This window comes from Alligator mississippiensis, chromosome 2 (assembly GCF_030867095.1).
Source record: "Alligator mississippiensis isolate rAllMis1 chromosome 2, rAllMis1, whole genome shotgun sequence".
NCBI lineage: Eukaryota > Metazoa > Chordata > Crocodylia > Alligatoridae > Alligator > Alligator mississippiensis.
The window spans coordinates 150,292,309-150,308,240 of NC_081825.1; the positions used below are offsets into that span (position 1 = coordinate 150,292,309).

Below are 15,932 nucleotides of genomic sequence, written 5' to 3' on the forward strand. Positions count from 1 at the left end.
GCCAATTATTGGCAATAGTATTGGGTGGGAACTTAACTGTTTGCAGGGAAAGAAATATAAGCATCTGTAAGTATTTGTTTATATTTTTCCCAAATTGTTTTGAAAAACACAATCAAATTTAACAAACAAACCAAACCCTTGAAGCATTGAAGAGAATATGGTTTATAGAAAGTATTTCAGTAAACCACTTAAAAGAGAGTTTACTTCCTGACTTTGCTGACTGAAACTCCTGACATTTCAGAATTTCTGAAACGCAGAGGGAAAAGGAAGAAAGCTATGTCATTCAAAGCTAATGAAGAAAGATATTACTAAAGAAAAAAAGTCCTTTTGTGTGTTTGTGGTCACTTTTAAAACAGAATAAAGGTTTTCAGCTAGAATCTCCTACAGATTTCTCTGTGCATCATAGTATGTTTCTACTTAGAAATACAGGCATGTCGCATCGTATGCACATTTAACTTGTGCAAATTCAACTATATGCAGGTGGGGAGGGCGGGGCTTGAGTCTGCACGCGGTGCTGCTGCTTACCTGGAGGCCCGACCACCACCACGCTGCCAGTGGTGACTGCCTCTGCCTCCAAAACTTCCCGCTGCCGCCATGGAGCCGTGCCCGGAGCTGTGTGACTGGCCGCCTGGCGTGGTGGTGGCCGGGCGGCACGCAGCCATCCCCACCACCACCCCACGCTGCACCGCTGTCACTGGCTGCACAGCTCTAAGCGCGGCTCCATGGCGGTGGTGGGAAGTTTTGGAGGCAGAGGCAGTCACCGCTGGCACGGTAATATGCGATTTCACTATACGTTTTTTTCACCCTTACACGCAGCCTTTAGAATGTAACCCCCGCGTAAGATGCGACATGCCTGTATGTCTTGCCAAATATAAAACAAGAGAGAAACGTGATTGCAACTACAGGCAACCCCTGCTTAGCACTCTTAATTGGTTCCTGAAAAATCGAGCGTTAAGTGAAAATGAAAGTATTTGATGACCCAAGATGGCAACTGCAATTGTTTTAATGACTCAAGATGGTGATCGCGAGTGTTATAATGAAACTTGCTGAGTGCTAAGTGAAATCAGGTATCGATTTAAAATGAGCGTTATAGCAAAATAATGCTAAGCGGAACAGCATTAAGTGAGGGTTGCCTGTAGTGGTAAGTTATGGAACTATAAAATGTTAATCATTCTTTCTTAAATGAATGCAGTGTTGGATTAATTTAGGATTTACTGAAGTCAGCCATGGTTTCATGATACGAAGACTAATGTGCCATGTATATCTGTAGAGCATGTATAGCAAAGATAGTAGCTGTGCAAGCTTCTTGATTGGTGTAATGAATGTGGTGTAATGTATACCTGGGCTTGGTAAAATTAGATTTTTATCAATAAACTTTGATATCGCCTCACACCCACAGACCAACAGAAAATATTTCCATCATTAATAATTGGAATTTATAGAATGAGGACATAAGAAAAATGATGGCTGACTGAGCGTGTGATGACAGGGGAAGCAGAAGTGTGCTGACTAGTTTGGACTGCAGCTCCCAGAAACACCAGGGGACTGGGAACAAAGGAAGAGGAAATGACAAAGCAGATGAGGGAACTGCGGGCAAGTGGAGCTGGGACTGATAGCAGCTCTGCAACTCAGCTGGCAGCAGTCCTACACCCCCCCATGCCCCTAATTGTGCACAATCCTGAAAATTTAAATGGATAAAAATCTAAATAAATGCTAAAAAATAAAAATTGATGTTATCCGTCAAAATTATTCAAAAAAAAAATTCTGCCAAATCATACTGTTGGCATATACCATATTGTTGGCAAGGATTTTTTGAGCAATATCTTTTATTGGACCAACTGCATGCTCGAGATAAAGTTAGACAAACGTTTGAAGGCAGGTTGAAAAATGCCTTTCATTTGCATTTGAAAGTTTTCCTAATTTATCCCAACCATGTAGTTGGTCCAAAAAAAGTTACTACTCACAAAACCTTTGCCCCTCTCATAATTTCTGGACCATCAAGGCTACAGCATCACTCTAACACTGCTGTACCATAGTGTTTAAGATCCATGCCCTGCTTGTGGAGAAAACTTTTCTGAACCCTTCTTTGAGCCTGTACAACTAGTTTTCAGATTGCCACACCAGTTGGGTAGCAGCTTGCATAGCTTCTCCTGTTATCTCCTTAGAACTTTTCCTGACTTGTTTATACATAAGAATTTAATTTACAGTCCTAACATGCTTTTAATTGTTAAACTAGACTGTCTTTTCTACTTCTGCATTCTTCCTGTGCACAACTATTTAACCAGTAAATATCTCAGGCCTCAACTCTGACTGGGGTGCATACTGATAAGTCCTATTCATTCTAAGTTCTTGTGTCAGCACACTCTGATCTCCAGGCTCAGCTGATCCTCCAGTTTTTTTGTTTCAATTGAAACTGTGATGGTTATCTGAAGGGGACATTATCCACTACACGCTCATTTAAGTTTACTGAACAGCTCTATGATGATAACTGATCTGTTCTGGAATTAAACAGATGACCTAGAGGTCAGACCCTTATCTAACTAGTAAACCATCTATTTTTTTTTAACTTCATTTGCTGAGCCCCCACTGCTTCACACAATGCTACTGCAGCATGTCTTCAAGCCATAAATTTGTTTTATGCCTCAGTAGGGTAGGATACTAAAAATAAAGATTCATGACTGTTTTTCCTGCTGGAACTTATTTTCAAAACTTAATCATTCTCTTTCTCTTCCTGGTACTTCTGATCAGTGCTGTGAATTGTGCTTGTATTGATCCAGGTCCCATTCTGTGTCTTCATTTTTGTTTTGCTCTTACTCAAAAGCAGCTTCTTGAGAGCACATCTCAGCTTTTTATTGAATCAGTTTAAAGACTCTTGCAAAACTTCTTCCAACAGAATTACTAGTAATTGTGAAGATTTTACATGGGTTTACTCTTGAAAAATGAGACAATGAGGAAAGTGTGGTAGGTTTGGGGAATGCAAGTAGTTATGGGGTATTGACTATTGGAGGAAAATATACTCCAGGTTAAAACCATTTGCATAGACTTGGGCATAAGAGAAAGGGGAGACTTTTTGACGTATCCAAACCCAAGATTTTTTCATGATCCTTTTTGCAACGTTCTTTTATATAGCCAGCCATTTAAATTGCATGTGGGAGGAAGATGCTTGTGTCTTTCTCACTATGTCTGTCTCATGGTAACAGTGTTGGGATATGGTATCCTTTCTTTTTTAAGTAAAATACAGGAAGTACATTTCTTTATTGTTATTGGTTTTTTTCTCTCCCCAGGTCTTTCTATTCATAAGAAGGCTGTTTGATACTCTGAGGGGAATGTTCCACATTGCCACTTTGTTCCTGCTCCCTATCTACGATGATGAGGTTGAGCTGAGTGTCCTGGGAGCAGAGAAGAGAAGCTTGGACTGGCAGGCTACTGTTCCTGCTGATAGGTCTGAACAAGAGAAAGTACCCTCCAGTTAGGCACCCCAGCTGGACAAGAGAAGGAAAAGTAGGTAACTTTCAAAGAGCTGTCCATTCCTTTACTGTGTGTAGTAGCGAGGGCATAAGAGTATTTAAGGTCATGCAGCTTCTCTCCCTCCTTTCGCCATTTACATGCTATTCCAAGGTGCCTTGAGATCCTTTCAAGGGTGCTTCAGGGTGCCACTCAAATATTAGTACTGTTAGGTGTGCAAACATCACTCATCAGATAAACTCAAAGATTTCAAGTAGGAATCTATAGTGTTTAAAATGTTCTGACTTGTTGTGGTCTTTCTGAGTTCTTTGCAGTAGAAGAATTCTATGTTTCTATGAATGCTCTATTCATAGAAACATAGATAATTAAGGTTGGAAGGGACCTCAGGAGGTCTAGTCCAACCCCTTGCTCCAAGCAGGACCATCCCAACTGTATCATCCCAGTCAAGGCTTTATCTACCCAGGTCTTAAGGATGGAGATTAGGGCTGTGCGAAATTTCGGCAGCCGTTTCATTTCAGAGGTGTTCCGGGCCATGTTGGTGCCTGAAACACTGAACCCGAATTGAAACAGAAGGCTCTGAAATGTGTCGGAGGATTTTGGAGTTTTGCAGCCAGGCTTGCAGGGAAACAAAAACTAAGAAGAGGGAGGGAAGGACTGCTCTGATACTAACATCTAGGTCTCGTTTTGATTCCCCAGCTCCCTGATCACTTCCCCAGCTCTTCCTGGGGGGTGCGAGTCCCCCGATCTGTGTGCGGGGTTTCAGCAGGTTGGAGCAACAGCAGCTACTTGGCACAGCTCGTGCCGAGCACCATGAAGACTGTGGTGCTGTTGCTGGCCCCAGCCTGCAGCGGCAGCCTGTTGAAACCCTGTGTGCAGATCAGGGGGCTTGCGCCCCCTGGGAAGAGGTAGGGGAATGATCAGAGAGTTGGGTAATTAAACCAGGGGCTGAGGAATCCCTGCCGCACCACCTGGCTCCATAGGGAGCAGAGATTCTGCTGTGGTTTCCTCCCCACCACTGCCTGCCCCATGCAGCCCCAGATCTCTGTTCCCTGTGAAGCCAGGTCATGCAGCAGGGACCAGCACTGTCCTGCCACGTGACCTGGCGTGACATGGATCAGGAATCTGTATGGGGGTTTCCTCGCCTGCATGGAGTGCTGCGGCCCTTCCCATCTCCTGGATGAACCACACATGGCCCTGTCCTGTTTCCTGCTGGGGCCCCTGGCCCCAAGCCCCGCCCGGCTGGGTAGGGCTGTGCAAAGCTTGCCTTACAGACCATTCGGAACAGATTCAGCAGAGCCGAATCTCCGAAACAGATTTGGCTGAAACAAAACAGGACAGCAATCCGAAACACTGAAACAAATCACTGTCCTCCGAAACGGCCGAATCTGAAACCAAATTGAAACAGTCATTTCGCACAGCCCTAGTGGAGATCCCACAACCTTTCTGGGTGACCTGTTGCAGTGTTTTACTACCTTCCTAGTGAGAAACCTTTTCCTAATATCTAATCTAACTTCTCTTGTTGCAACTTGAGACCATTGCTCCTTATTCTGTCATTTGCCACCACTGAGATCATTGTTCTGTATTCAAAAAATGAGTGAAAACTGGGAGATGGCATTTTCCACGGAGTATCTCAAGATTATTGAGGGGCACCTCAAGTCTAGAAAGGTTGAGAACCATTCGTGGTGCTCCCCTGGGTTTCATTTCAGTTAAAAAATTGATTTGCACAGTTCAAGCACATAGGTGTAGAACTCTGACGTTGAATACTTTGGATCTTGAAATACAGAAGATCTTAGCATAAATATTGACATTAGATGCTGGCTGATTACATGCTGGCTCTAGGAAGATCTGTCTGCCCCTGCAGCTTAAAGTCCCACACAGTCAACTACCCAATGTTTTTTATTGCTCCTGGACACATGGCACCTATGTGTATTGCTTACTGCAGCGACAGTTTCCTTTTAAAACCAAAAAAGCAATGCAGTGGGACTACTTACAGGACTAAGCCCTGTGTTAATTAACCTATTTCAGAACCAGGCTCCTGCATCTTAAGTTTCTTGAGGCAGAGGCCATAGACATCACTGGGCAAACTGCCAGAATATAATTAATGATAATAATCATAATTTTCTCCTCCAGGCAAGCCATCTAGGCTGTAGGATTGATGAGTCTACTGGCATTGTTGGCACGTGGTCATTGCTGGTGACGGCACAAAACTAATGAGAAGGTTGTTTAGACTGCTGTGTAGGTTTGGTGTGGGGATAGAAAGGGCTGGCTTTGAGGAGTTATATGATATAATGAAAACAGTGATGTGTGTGTGTGTGAGAGAGAGAATGAGCCCATGGGATGAAAAAAAAAACTTTAGACAATGGGTCAGCAGCCTGTGGGTCTGCAGAGGCACTGGATTTGGCCTGTAGACCTGGGAGATTTTGACAGTGTTGCGCTGCAGACGGGCAGCAGAGGGCTTCGATAGTGTGGGGGCTTCACCTGTGTAAGGTGGTAGGAGGCTTACCCATGTCATGGCTGGGTTGCAAGGAGAAGTGTCGTGGCAGCAGCTGGGTCCTAGTACTGGCCTGTCTTAGACCTGAGCCTGCTACCACAAAAATGTTGCCCAGCACTACTTTAGAATACTAAGTGCAAAGGGATCTTGACCACCTAAACCTAATGGCAGATATGTACACAAAGATAGGTGTTCGTTCCCTTTATCACTTCCACTTCATGTTAACAAGACTCATTAGAAGCATGATACTAGGAATTGTGCTTCCTTGGGAAATTGGAGGGAGACTGCAATTTGCTCTTTGCTGCTTCCCTTGTATGATTAAAAAATTCATAGTTTCATAGTGCTTAGGGTCGGAAGGGACCTAAACAGATCATCAAGTCAGACCCCCTGCCCCAGGCAGGAACAGGTTCCACAGTTATATCACCCCAGCCAAATATCTGTCTGGCCTCCTCTTGCAGATTCCCAAGATAGGATAGGGCACCACCTCATTTGGGGTCTCCCAGCAAAATGTTCTTTCCCTCATCTTATGTCTTGAGCAAAATGTAGACTGTTCCTATAGAAGTTGAATATTCATGTCCTACATTTTATAAAGGGATATTTTGGATACTTGGATATTAAATTTAAGGATGAATGTCCTCTTCTTTTCAGATGAACTGATTGAGACTGAAGCTGCACAATGGCATCCACAGACACACAGCACACAGCAAGCAGCAGCAATGGGTAAGAATTAATTCAGTGTCACAGTGGGGACTGTTTGTTGATTTTTTTTTTATTTTTTTTTTTTTGCAGGAGGGGGCATTGGGTGGAGCAGGGGTTGGGGCATGGAGGTGGGTTAAATCTTTTAAGCTATTTTTTACCATAAATTCAGGTTTGACTTCTCTTCACTCATTTTGTGATGAGGTGAAAGTAAATTACTTTTTTTCTAAATCTACATTCATCTAAGTACATGGGTAGCTTTCATCCATGTAAGTACAGTGTAAAATAAAGTATTTGCCACCTGGTTTCATGGAGTCTTTGCTATTGATGAAACAGCAATGTCCACTAGTGCTGCAGGGTTGGTGAATAGGATAAGGTGCTCTTAAAGTATGTACAATACTTGGTCCTTCTTCCAGTCAGCTCTGCCATTCTGATAAGCAGCTCGGCTAGAGGCTTTCCATGCCATTTCCCTTTTTTTTTCCCCATGCTGCATTAAAAACTTCCACACTGCTGACCGAATCCCGTTTTCCCCCTCTCTTTCCTTTGATACCCTCGGGTTAACCCAGTGTGGGCTGGGGCAATAATTTGGACCCCCAACCCTCCTATCAGGTTTGGGGTATGCACTTTCATTAGAATAGGTAACCATATAATTCAGTGTGTCATTAAGCTTTTCTCTGAACTGGGTGGCTGCAATCGCCCCCCCTTGACGTCCAATTAACCTCTCTGCATCCTGAGCCCGGGCTAGGACTTGTCCCAGCACATATCTGACGGTCTCTCAGAGCGGCCCCATCAGTCCAATTCTGGACTGATGCATGCCTTCCTGTACCTCCTTCCAAAATCCAGGACGGTAATCTATACTTCTGATGTCTGTTTCTTCTCCTTGTCTAGGGGTAGAACCGTCCCTGACAGCAATCCCAACATAACACACCGGATCACATAGTCCCTAACAGGTTCCCCAGGTGTCTGGTAGCTAGCCCCAAACTGCGCCTTAAATGTCTTTCTCCCCAAACTGATCCCCAAACCCACTATGCTCCGGAGAATATTGTCTCCCCCAAAGCTGTCCTCCTGATCCATAGCTGCCTGAATCTCTGGGGTGGCACAAGCCCTTAGTAGGCAGTGCCATTCCCGGACACTCAGGGTTTCACACTCCACTACGTTGAGGGATTTCTGCAACCACTGTCCCAAATTCCTAATGTTAGCAGATCCCAGGGTCTTGCCCAGGGCTGCTAGATCAGCTCCACTGAGGGGGACCCTTACCTGTGTGGTTTCCGTGGGTTTTCCCTGAGCATCCCGAGTGACTGAGGTCCACGTGATTGCACTCACCTCAGGCACCAGGGTCCTCTCCTGATCTGACCTCTGGATCTCCCCACATCTCCCTACCCCAAATCTCTCCCGGATTGAAGGGGATGTCTGGATCCCTGGCTTGGTCTCCCCGGATGACAGCTGCTACTTGCAGGCTGCGCTCCTGGAGTTCCTTTTTCAAACGGTTAATGGTATTTAGACAGGGGCCATGGTTGGCCTTGGCTCCCTTCTCGGCTTGGTCTTTAACCATTGTCTTTACCAATTTTTGCAAGGCTTCTCGGCTAGCCTTTTCTTGGTCCAATAATTCCAATTGTCAGGCATTGTCTTGATTTATTTTTCTCAATTGCTCATTTTCATTTTCCAAGTTTCGAGACAGCCCCTTTAGAGTCTGATTACTGGTTTCCAATTGGACACATCTGTCTTTTAGAATTTGGATTAGCTCCTCCTTTTCCTCAATTTCAGAGGTTCGCTGAGCTTTTTCCTCAACTGCTGTTTTTACAGCATGCCATGTTAGTCAGACCAAGGCATTGTGTTGCCTTTGAACCGAGGGTTTTTCACAAAGGCAACATCTTTCAAATTGGGCTTCAGTGTCCCCTGCGGAAAAGCCTGAGGTGCACACATCCTCCCTCCATGGGCTGGGTCCACCCTTCAGAATCTCCCTATGGAGAGGGGAAATTTCCTCCCTCCGTACCCAGTTATCTTCTTGGCCTCCTACTCCAACCTTGGGGTTTTTTTCTAAACATAGACGTTTTCCTCAACATGCCTCAAGCCTGTCAGTTTTCTTGAGCCCTCGCGCTCCCAGCCGACTCTGCCCCTGCCCCTGCAGTTCTACAACCAAATCCCTTCCTTGGGATATGTCCACCCCCTTAGGTGACAACTAAATCCAGACCCTCCTTGGGTCTGCCCACCACCTTGGGTGAGTCTAAATCCTAGTCCACCCCCTTGGGTGACTATTGCCCACCCACCTCCGTGGACGTGGGTTCTATCTGGAGACACGGTCTCCCCAATTACCAATCCACTAATAATCCTAGAATAGTACCTGCATTCTCCACCAAATAATGTTGGCTACAAATGTCCAACTCGGGATCCTTAAAATTCTGGTTTATTAGGCAGATTGAGGTACTATAATAAGTTAAATCATAAACCTTGGGGCTGGTCCCCACCCACACACAGTAGCAAGCTACAAGAGTCAGGTATACCTATCCCACAGGCGTTGGAGTCTGCCGTTGATGGCCAGTCGAGGCTTCTTCCAGTGTGGTGTTATCCTCCAGAAGGGGATCCCCGGCTGGTCCTTCTGGCTGGACAAGTCGGGTGCTGGTCAAGTTGGAGATCAAGAGAGCACCGCTGAGGGTCACTTTTCACTGCATTTTTATCTATTCTTGGCAGACTTTGGTGACTCCCCAGTTTTCAGGTTTGCCCAATCTAGGGGTTGTTGACCCTCGTGGGACTTCCCCCTCAGTGGCTACTGGATGGCATCTGTCAGCCCCAAGGGTCATCTGCATGTACGCGCAGGTTTGGGAGTCCATTGATGAATTTTGAATAGGGCTCTGGGAGCAGTCGATCTGGAGATATTCAGCCCAAAAGTTGGTCCCCGGCGTTGATTAACTCAGACCAGGGTTTCTAGCCCTTGAACAGTGACGTTTAGAGATTTCCTGGTTGCTACATTTTCTTCTATTGATTTCTTCCGTTGGTTGAGCTGAGGTTTTCCTAGGTGTTAATGGCTGCCTGCTACTGTGTTAACGCATTCAGTCACTGATTCACTCGCTCAGGAGCCTGCCTGATACAGGGAAGCGGCAGTTTGACTCCTGCCCTTGTTACCATTGTTACAATGTATAACTTACTTCTGAAACTAAACACATTTAGTTGAAAGTTGAAAGGTGAGGAGTGTAAAATATAAGATACAAAAGTAATGCCATGGCACACAAATAAATAAAAATACCAAAATACAAGGGGAGATACAAAATGCACACGTACAAATTTTAAAACACAATTCCTTATCTTGAAGTGAAAGAAAGAGGAAGGAAGAAAAGGTAGAAGAGGAAAAACATATCCAAGGAGGGGAGAGCAACTGCAGGCAAGAGGAAAAGGGGGGTTTTCTGCTACAGTGGTGATAAAAATTAAAGGCCCCCCACAACCCCTCCCAGTGTTGCTGCTGCCCTGCATTCCCCCCTCCCCCCCCATAGCCTCAACAGCCCTCCTGATGCCCCTCGCAACAGCCCCCCCAGACCCACAGACACCCACCCCAACAGGTAAGTGTGTGTGGGGGAAGGTGCAGGGCAGGGCAGGATGGGGGGAAGGGAAGGTGCTGGAGTGTGCTCCTGTGCCCACTCCCAGGAGCAGGGCTGGGGGGTGACGGCAGGGGTGCTACACTGTGGGCCACACACATGCCGGCTGGCCAGCCTGACAGGAGGTTTGCACATGGAGGCTGCCACTGCAGCTCTGCTACTGCACCCTGCGCTACCATCCCACAGCCACGTGAATGGCTTTGTGGGCAAGTGGCGCAGGGTGCGGCAGCAGCAGTGTGGTGGTAACCAGCATGTGCAGGCCACATATGTGCTGCCCAGCCGGGGGTGAAACGGGGGCTTGCATTCAGTGGCATGCCCCACAACCAGCTGCATGGCTCTGCAGTGGCATCTGCATGCAGGGTGGGGGGGTTTTCCGGGCAAGCACTGCCACCATGGAGCCATGCCCTATGCCCCTAGATCCTAGAGGTAAGTGGGGCTTGGGGGCTGTGGGGCAGGGCTGGGGAAGATGGTTTGGGGGCTGAGGGAATGGGGGTGCTGCTGGCCCCAGGCAGCACATCGCAGCTGGGAGCAGGGCCAAGGGGTGAGGGCAAGGGTGCCCCTCTGCAGGGGGCTTTGCAGGCAAGTGATGCGGGGCATAGTGTGGTGGTGCCCGCCATGTGCAGGCCGCACACATGTCACCCAGTTGGCTGCCCAGGGGAGGGGGAGATGGAGGCTGGCATGTAACTAGAACACAGCTCCGTGGCCGGCTCTGCAGCTGCGATGAGGAATTGGGGGGTGGGAGGGCTTGGGCTTGCACACCACGCTGCCGCTTACCTGGAGGCCCGTTATGGCGGTGACGGCCACTGCCTCCAAAACCTCCTGCTGCCGCCACAGAGCTCTGCCCAGAGCTGTGCGGCCGGCCACTGGGCGGCAGTGTGGTGGTGGCTGGGTGGCATGCAGCCATCCCCACTACCACCCTGCGCCACGCCCTTGCCTCCGGCTGCACAGTTCTGAGCATGGCGCCACAGCAGCAGTGGGAGGTTTTGGAGGCAGAGGCAGTCACTGCTGGCATGGGCGACCGCTGTTTACAAAACCTCCTGCTGCTGCAGAGCCATACTTGGAGCTGTGCGGCCGGAGGCAGCGGTGCGGTGGTGGAGCTGGGAATGGCTGTGTGCTGCCTGGTCACCACCTCCCTGTGCTTCGCCGCAGCCACCAGCCGCACTGCTCCAAACATGGCTCCGCGGCAGCGGGAGGTTTTGGAGGCAGAAACAGTCACCGCTGGCATGGGCAGCCCCACAGGCAAGAGGCAGCAGCTGCCCGTGCCAGCGGTGACTGCCTCTGCCTCCAAAACTTCCCACTGCCACCACGGAGCCATGCTTGGAGCTGTGCGGCCGGCGGCAACAGCGCAGGGTGGTGATGGGAATGGCTGCGTGCCACCTGGCCACCACCATGCTGCTGCTGCTGCCCGGTGACTGGCCACACAGCTCCGGGCAGAGCTCCGCTGCGGCAGTGGGAGGTTTTGGAGGCAGCGGCCATCGCCGCCATAACAGGCCTCCAGGTAAGCAGCAGCGCCGTGTGCAAGCCCAAGCCACCCCCACCTGCACCTCCATCCCTTGCCACAGCTGTGCTCTGGCTGAATGCCAGTCTCCCTCCCCCTCCCATGGGCAGGCTGCTGGGTGATGTGTATGGCCCGCATGTGGCGGGCACCACCACACTGTGCCCTGTATCGCTTGCCCGCGAAGCCCCCCACAGAGGGACACCCCTGCCCTGCCCTCACCCCCTGGCCCCGCTCCCAGCTGCAATGTGCCGCATGGGACCAGCAGCACTCCCCACTCCCTCAGCCCCCAACCATCTTCCCCAGCCCTGCCCCACAGCCCCACTGACCTCCATGCTCTAGGGGCGAAGGGCGAGTCTGAGCCTGAGCCTGGTCTTGGCTGCCTCAGAGGCTTAGACCCCACGCTTCCCCCTCTCCCTCCGCCTCCGGACAGGGATGGGGGTTTCCCGCCCTTTTTGCAATTGGCTCCTGCAGGCTGGAGCTGTGCCAGCCTGCGAGAGCTCTTTGCAAAAGTGGAGAATCCGCAGATTTCTCTGCTAAGAAGAGAAATGTCGGAGAAATTATTTGCTTAAGCTCCCAACCTGGAAAGGGAACACTTGTGAATACTCCTGACCCCAACGGGGCTCGTTTCCCAGCTGAGACTCAAATAAGCAGGAGACGAGGATGTGGTCTTTCTAGTTTATTCAGCCGAAGGTCCCCTGACCTTAGAAAGGCAGAGGGGCCCCGGTTGCACTCTCACACACGTATTTATATTCTCTGGTTACATGAGATTTTCGCGTGCGCAAAGCTTTAGCAGAAAATTACTAGTACTGCGTAACTCTTCTTTCACCTGCAGCGTAAGCTCCAATCAAAATAAAGTTTTACCAAATAAGGCACAGGTCTGCTGTTAAGCTTGTCTATCATGCTTAGTTACTATGGGGGAAGTTGTGGGCCCCTGAAGGTACAAGCTGTGCTTCCCATATTGCTAAAGGAAACCCCTTTCTCTGCGCACAATTTCTAACAATCCCCCCTTATGGCCAAAGGCCTATAGCCTGCTGGCCATTTCCCAGGTTTGCATGACATTGAGATTAATTACTTTTTGCGTAACGCAAACTACACATGCTTTAATTACAGCAATTACTAAAATAATAACTAAGAAAATTCCTAGTCCCCACAAAATGTATTCTAAGATATACCTTCCCCACATTTCTAGACTTGAGGCGATCCATTCCATTACTGACTAACTTTGCAAAGAGTTTACCTGTCGTGCTGTGTCTCAAATTGTTTTTACTACGGCAGTTATATTGTTAGTGTGGTCAGGAACGTAGGTGCAGCAGGGTTCTCCTGTGATTAAAGCACATACCCCTCCTTCTCTAGCTAACAAATAGTCTAATGCTAGGCGATTTTCTAAAGTTATAGCACAGTTGGCAGAAGCCTGTCCTTGCAATAATTCAATGCTCTCTGCTGTGCTATTGGCAACAAGCTCCAATGCATGTGCTAGTTGGCTGATGTGGTGATTTAAATAGAAATTTCCAAAGAAAGGAGCCGAGACACCTATGAAATGGGCTACACCTTGCCAAAAGCTATTCCAATCCCGTTTTTGTTGTTTTGGCCAGACGATTGGTAGTTCTGTATGGGTAGTGATAGCCCCAGGCTCAAGGAAGGCTCCTCCAAAAGTACATTGCCCTGCCCAAAGCTGTGGTAGGCTGGTATAGGCTTTGGTAGCACAAATAATAAAATGTCCTGTCAAAGCATAATTCTGGGGGTGAGGGTTTTCAGGGCAATAGATTGAGCTACTTTGGGAAGTACGGCTATCAACATATGAACAGTCCGTTTTTGTGCAAGGGCCATGTATGCAAGAAAGGGCGCAGTTATGGCTCCAAGTTCAAGTTTTATTAGAAGTGGAACATCCTATGGAACCTTCCATAAACCCGCCATACATAAGGAAGCTATAAGGAGCTGCAGGGGGCAGAGACATTCCAGGGGAGGTACCCTTTTCTTTCAGCTTCCTTGGCCCCTACCGCAGTATTGTTTGGCCATATTAGGTGTGTGGCGTTAATGGTTAGTTTACAACCTGGCTGCCATCCTAAAAGTCTCTTTCCTTTTCCACGAGGATTTTCCCAACACACTTGGGCCGATAACATGACATCTGAGAGCACTACTTCTTTAAAGTGAGGGTTACTTTGCCAGGTACTCACTCCAATCCTATCTGTATTAGCCCATTCTGGACTAGAGAAGTTTCCTTCCCAGGGGATTAAAGGATAGGGTGGAAAGTTAGTGGAAGGGGCTGTTTGCCACATATCCAGCAATCAGATAAATTTAGGGCCTGTGCTATGGCTATAGTGGAAATCAGGTAACTATTATCTTTCCACTGACTTTCCTGTTCTGTATTACTTTCTCACCAATAGGCGTTTGTCCTATGCGCCCCGAGCAATAATCCTGTCAGGATAACTCATTGAAATGTCTTTATTAACTTATAATTTCCCCTGCTTCCACAGTGAAATACAAACACAAAATATGACAAGAAAGGTAATACAAAGCAATCTTAAAAACACATATATTAAATGTTCTTGCATTCCTGTTAAGGAGTCTGGACAGTCCACGATTCTTCAATTCTTTTTAGCCACAGGGGCGGAACAGAGGTTGGTTGGTCATGACTTGCCAATGTCTCGTTTTCAGAACTGGGTTCGGTGCCAGGTTTGAGGTGACTGTGATGAATCCAGCTTTTTTTTCTCGGCAATTTTCACAGCAATGTGCGTAGTAAGGAGAACTTGATATGGACCTTCCCAGACTGGAGCCAAGGCGTTTGTTTTTTTTTTGCCGATGTTGTTTTACTCAAACTTAGCTTCCTGGTTGATAGGGGTGAAGATTACAGTCTAAAGGTACTGATTGAGCTAAAGCAGCTGACCTGTGTAAACACTGGAGAGACTCCTGTAAGGATAAAACATAACTAGTTAAAGCTTCATCTCTGCCGAGTAGACTAACATACGGATTTTTCCATTTTTTATATATAATAAGAGCGTGACTAAACAACAACTCATAGGGAGACAGGTTAAGAGGTTGCTTGGGTTTAGTTTTTATAGCAAACAGCAGTATTGGTAATGCATCTGGCCACTTTAATTTGGTTTGGGAGCAGATCTTTCCTAAAAGGGATTTTATACTCTGATTCATACGCTCTACCTGACCCGAGGACTGGGAGTGATATGGTGTGTGGAAGAGTGCTGTTATTTCAAGGACTCTATGGAAACTGTTTTAAAAGAAGTCTACAAAGTGAGTTCCTCGGTCAGAGTTTCTCTCTTCTGGAATGCCGAAACGTGGAATTATTTCTCTTAATAAGTGTTTAACTACTGCCACTGAATCCGCTTTTCGAGTGGGGAAAGCTTCTGGCCATCCTGTTAGTTGATCTACTACTACTAGACAGTGCTTGAAATTTTCAGCCTTGGGCAAATCCATGTAGTCAATTTGAAGTTTTTCAAAGGGTAAATATGCCCATGGTCGGGCCCCTTGTAGTTTTTGTGCCCCCCGTACTTGTTGAAGGCGCTGCACTCCAAACGTTGCAAAGTTATTCGAGCAGCTTTTAAATGTATACCTGGGGCAAACCAGGTGGATAGGACCTGTTCTGCTATTTCTCCTTTTCCCCGAGTGGCTGTATCTGTGGTCATCCTGAGCCAGAGTTTGGAGTAAGGTGCGAGGAGCAATTGGTCTGCCGTCTGTCACACGCCACACTCCATCCTTTCCTTTGCACAGCTTGCCACTTTTGGGTCCACGTGGAAATTTCATCTGCTGGGACTTTGTCATAAACAACAGACAAGGGTGGAAGAACAACTTGAGATGTGAGGAGGCTTTCTTTAGTCTGTAGTGCAGCGACTCTAGGGCAGCATCTGCAAGATGGTTTCCTTTAGCAATTTCGGAGTCCTCTCTGGAATGTCCGGGACAATGTATTACTGCTATTTCAGCCGGTAACATGATAGCCTTTAGCAGTTCTTGGACTTCAGTAGCATTACTGATTGTATAACCAGAGGACGTGATAAAACCTCTTTGTCACCACAACTGTCCTATCGCATGACAGATCCCAAAAGCATATTTAGAGTCAGTATAGATAGTGACCCGGGAGGCTGTGGCCAATTCGCATGCACATCGGAGTGCCACTAGCTCAGCGGCCTGGGCGCTGGTCCCTGCTGGCAGAGGTTGCGCTTTTCATACCCAATGATGGATAACA

The 15,932-nt window shown here is 47.5% G+C and overlaps 1 protein-coding gene across 3 annotated transcripts in view; it reads left to right on the forward strand.

Moving 5' to 3' along the window:
* AFF1 (ALF transcription elongation factor 1) overlaps nt 1–15,932 on the forward strand; it is a 241,207-nt gene that overhangs the window by 7,252 nt on the left and 218,023 nt on the right. For 2 of the 3 annotated variants that reach the window (XM_059722274.1, XM_019488145.2), the window contains exons 2-3: nt 3,285–3,501; nt 6,605–6,676. In XM_059722274.1, the coding sequence (XP_059578257.1) occupies nt 6,633–6,676 (44 nt within the window). In that variant the 5' untranslated portion in view covers nt 3,285–3,501; nt 6,605–6,632. Of the gene's footprint in view, nt 1–3,284; nt 3,506–6,604; nt 6,677–15,932 lie in introns of all 3 variants that reach the window. The other variant, XM_059722270.1, reaches the window with a different exon arrangement.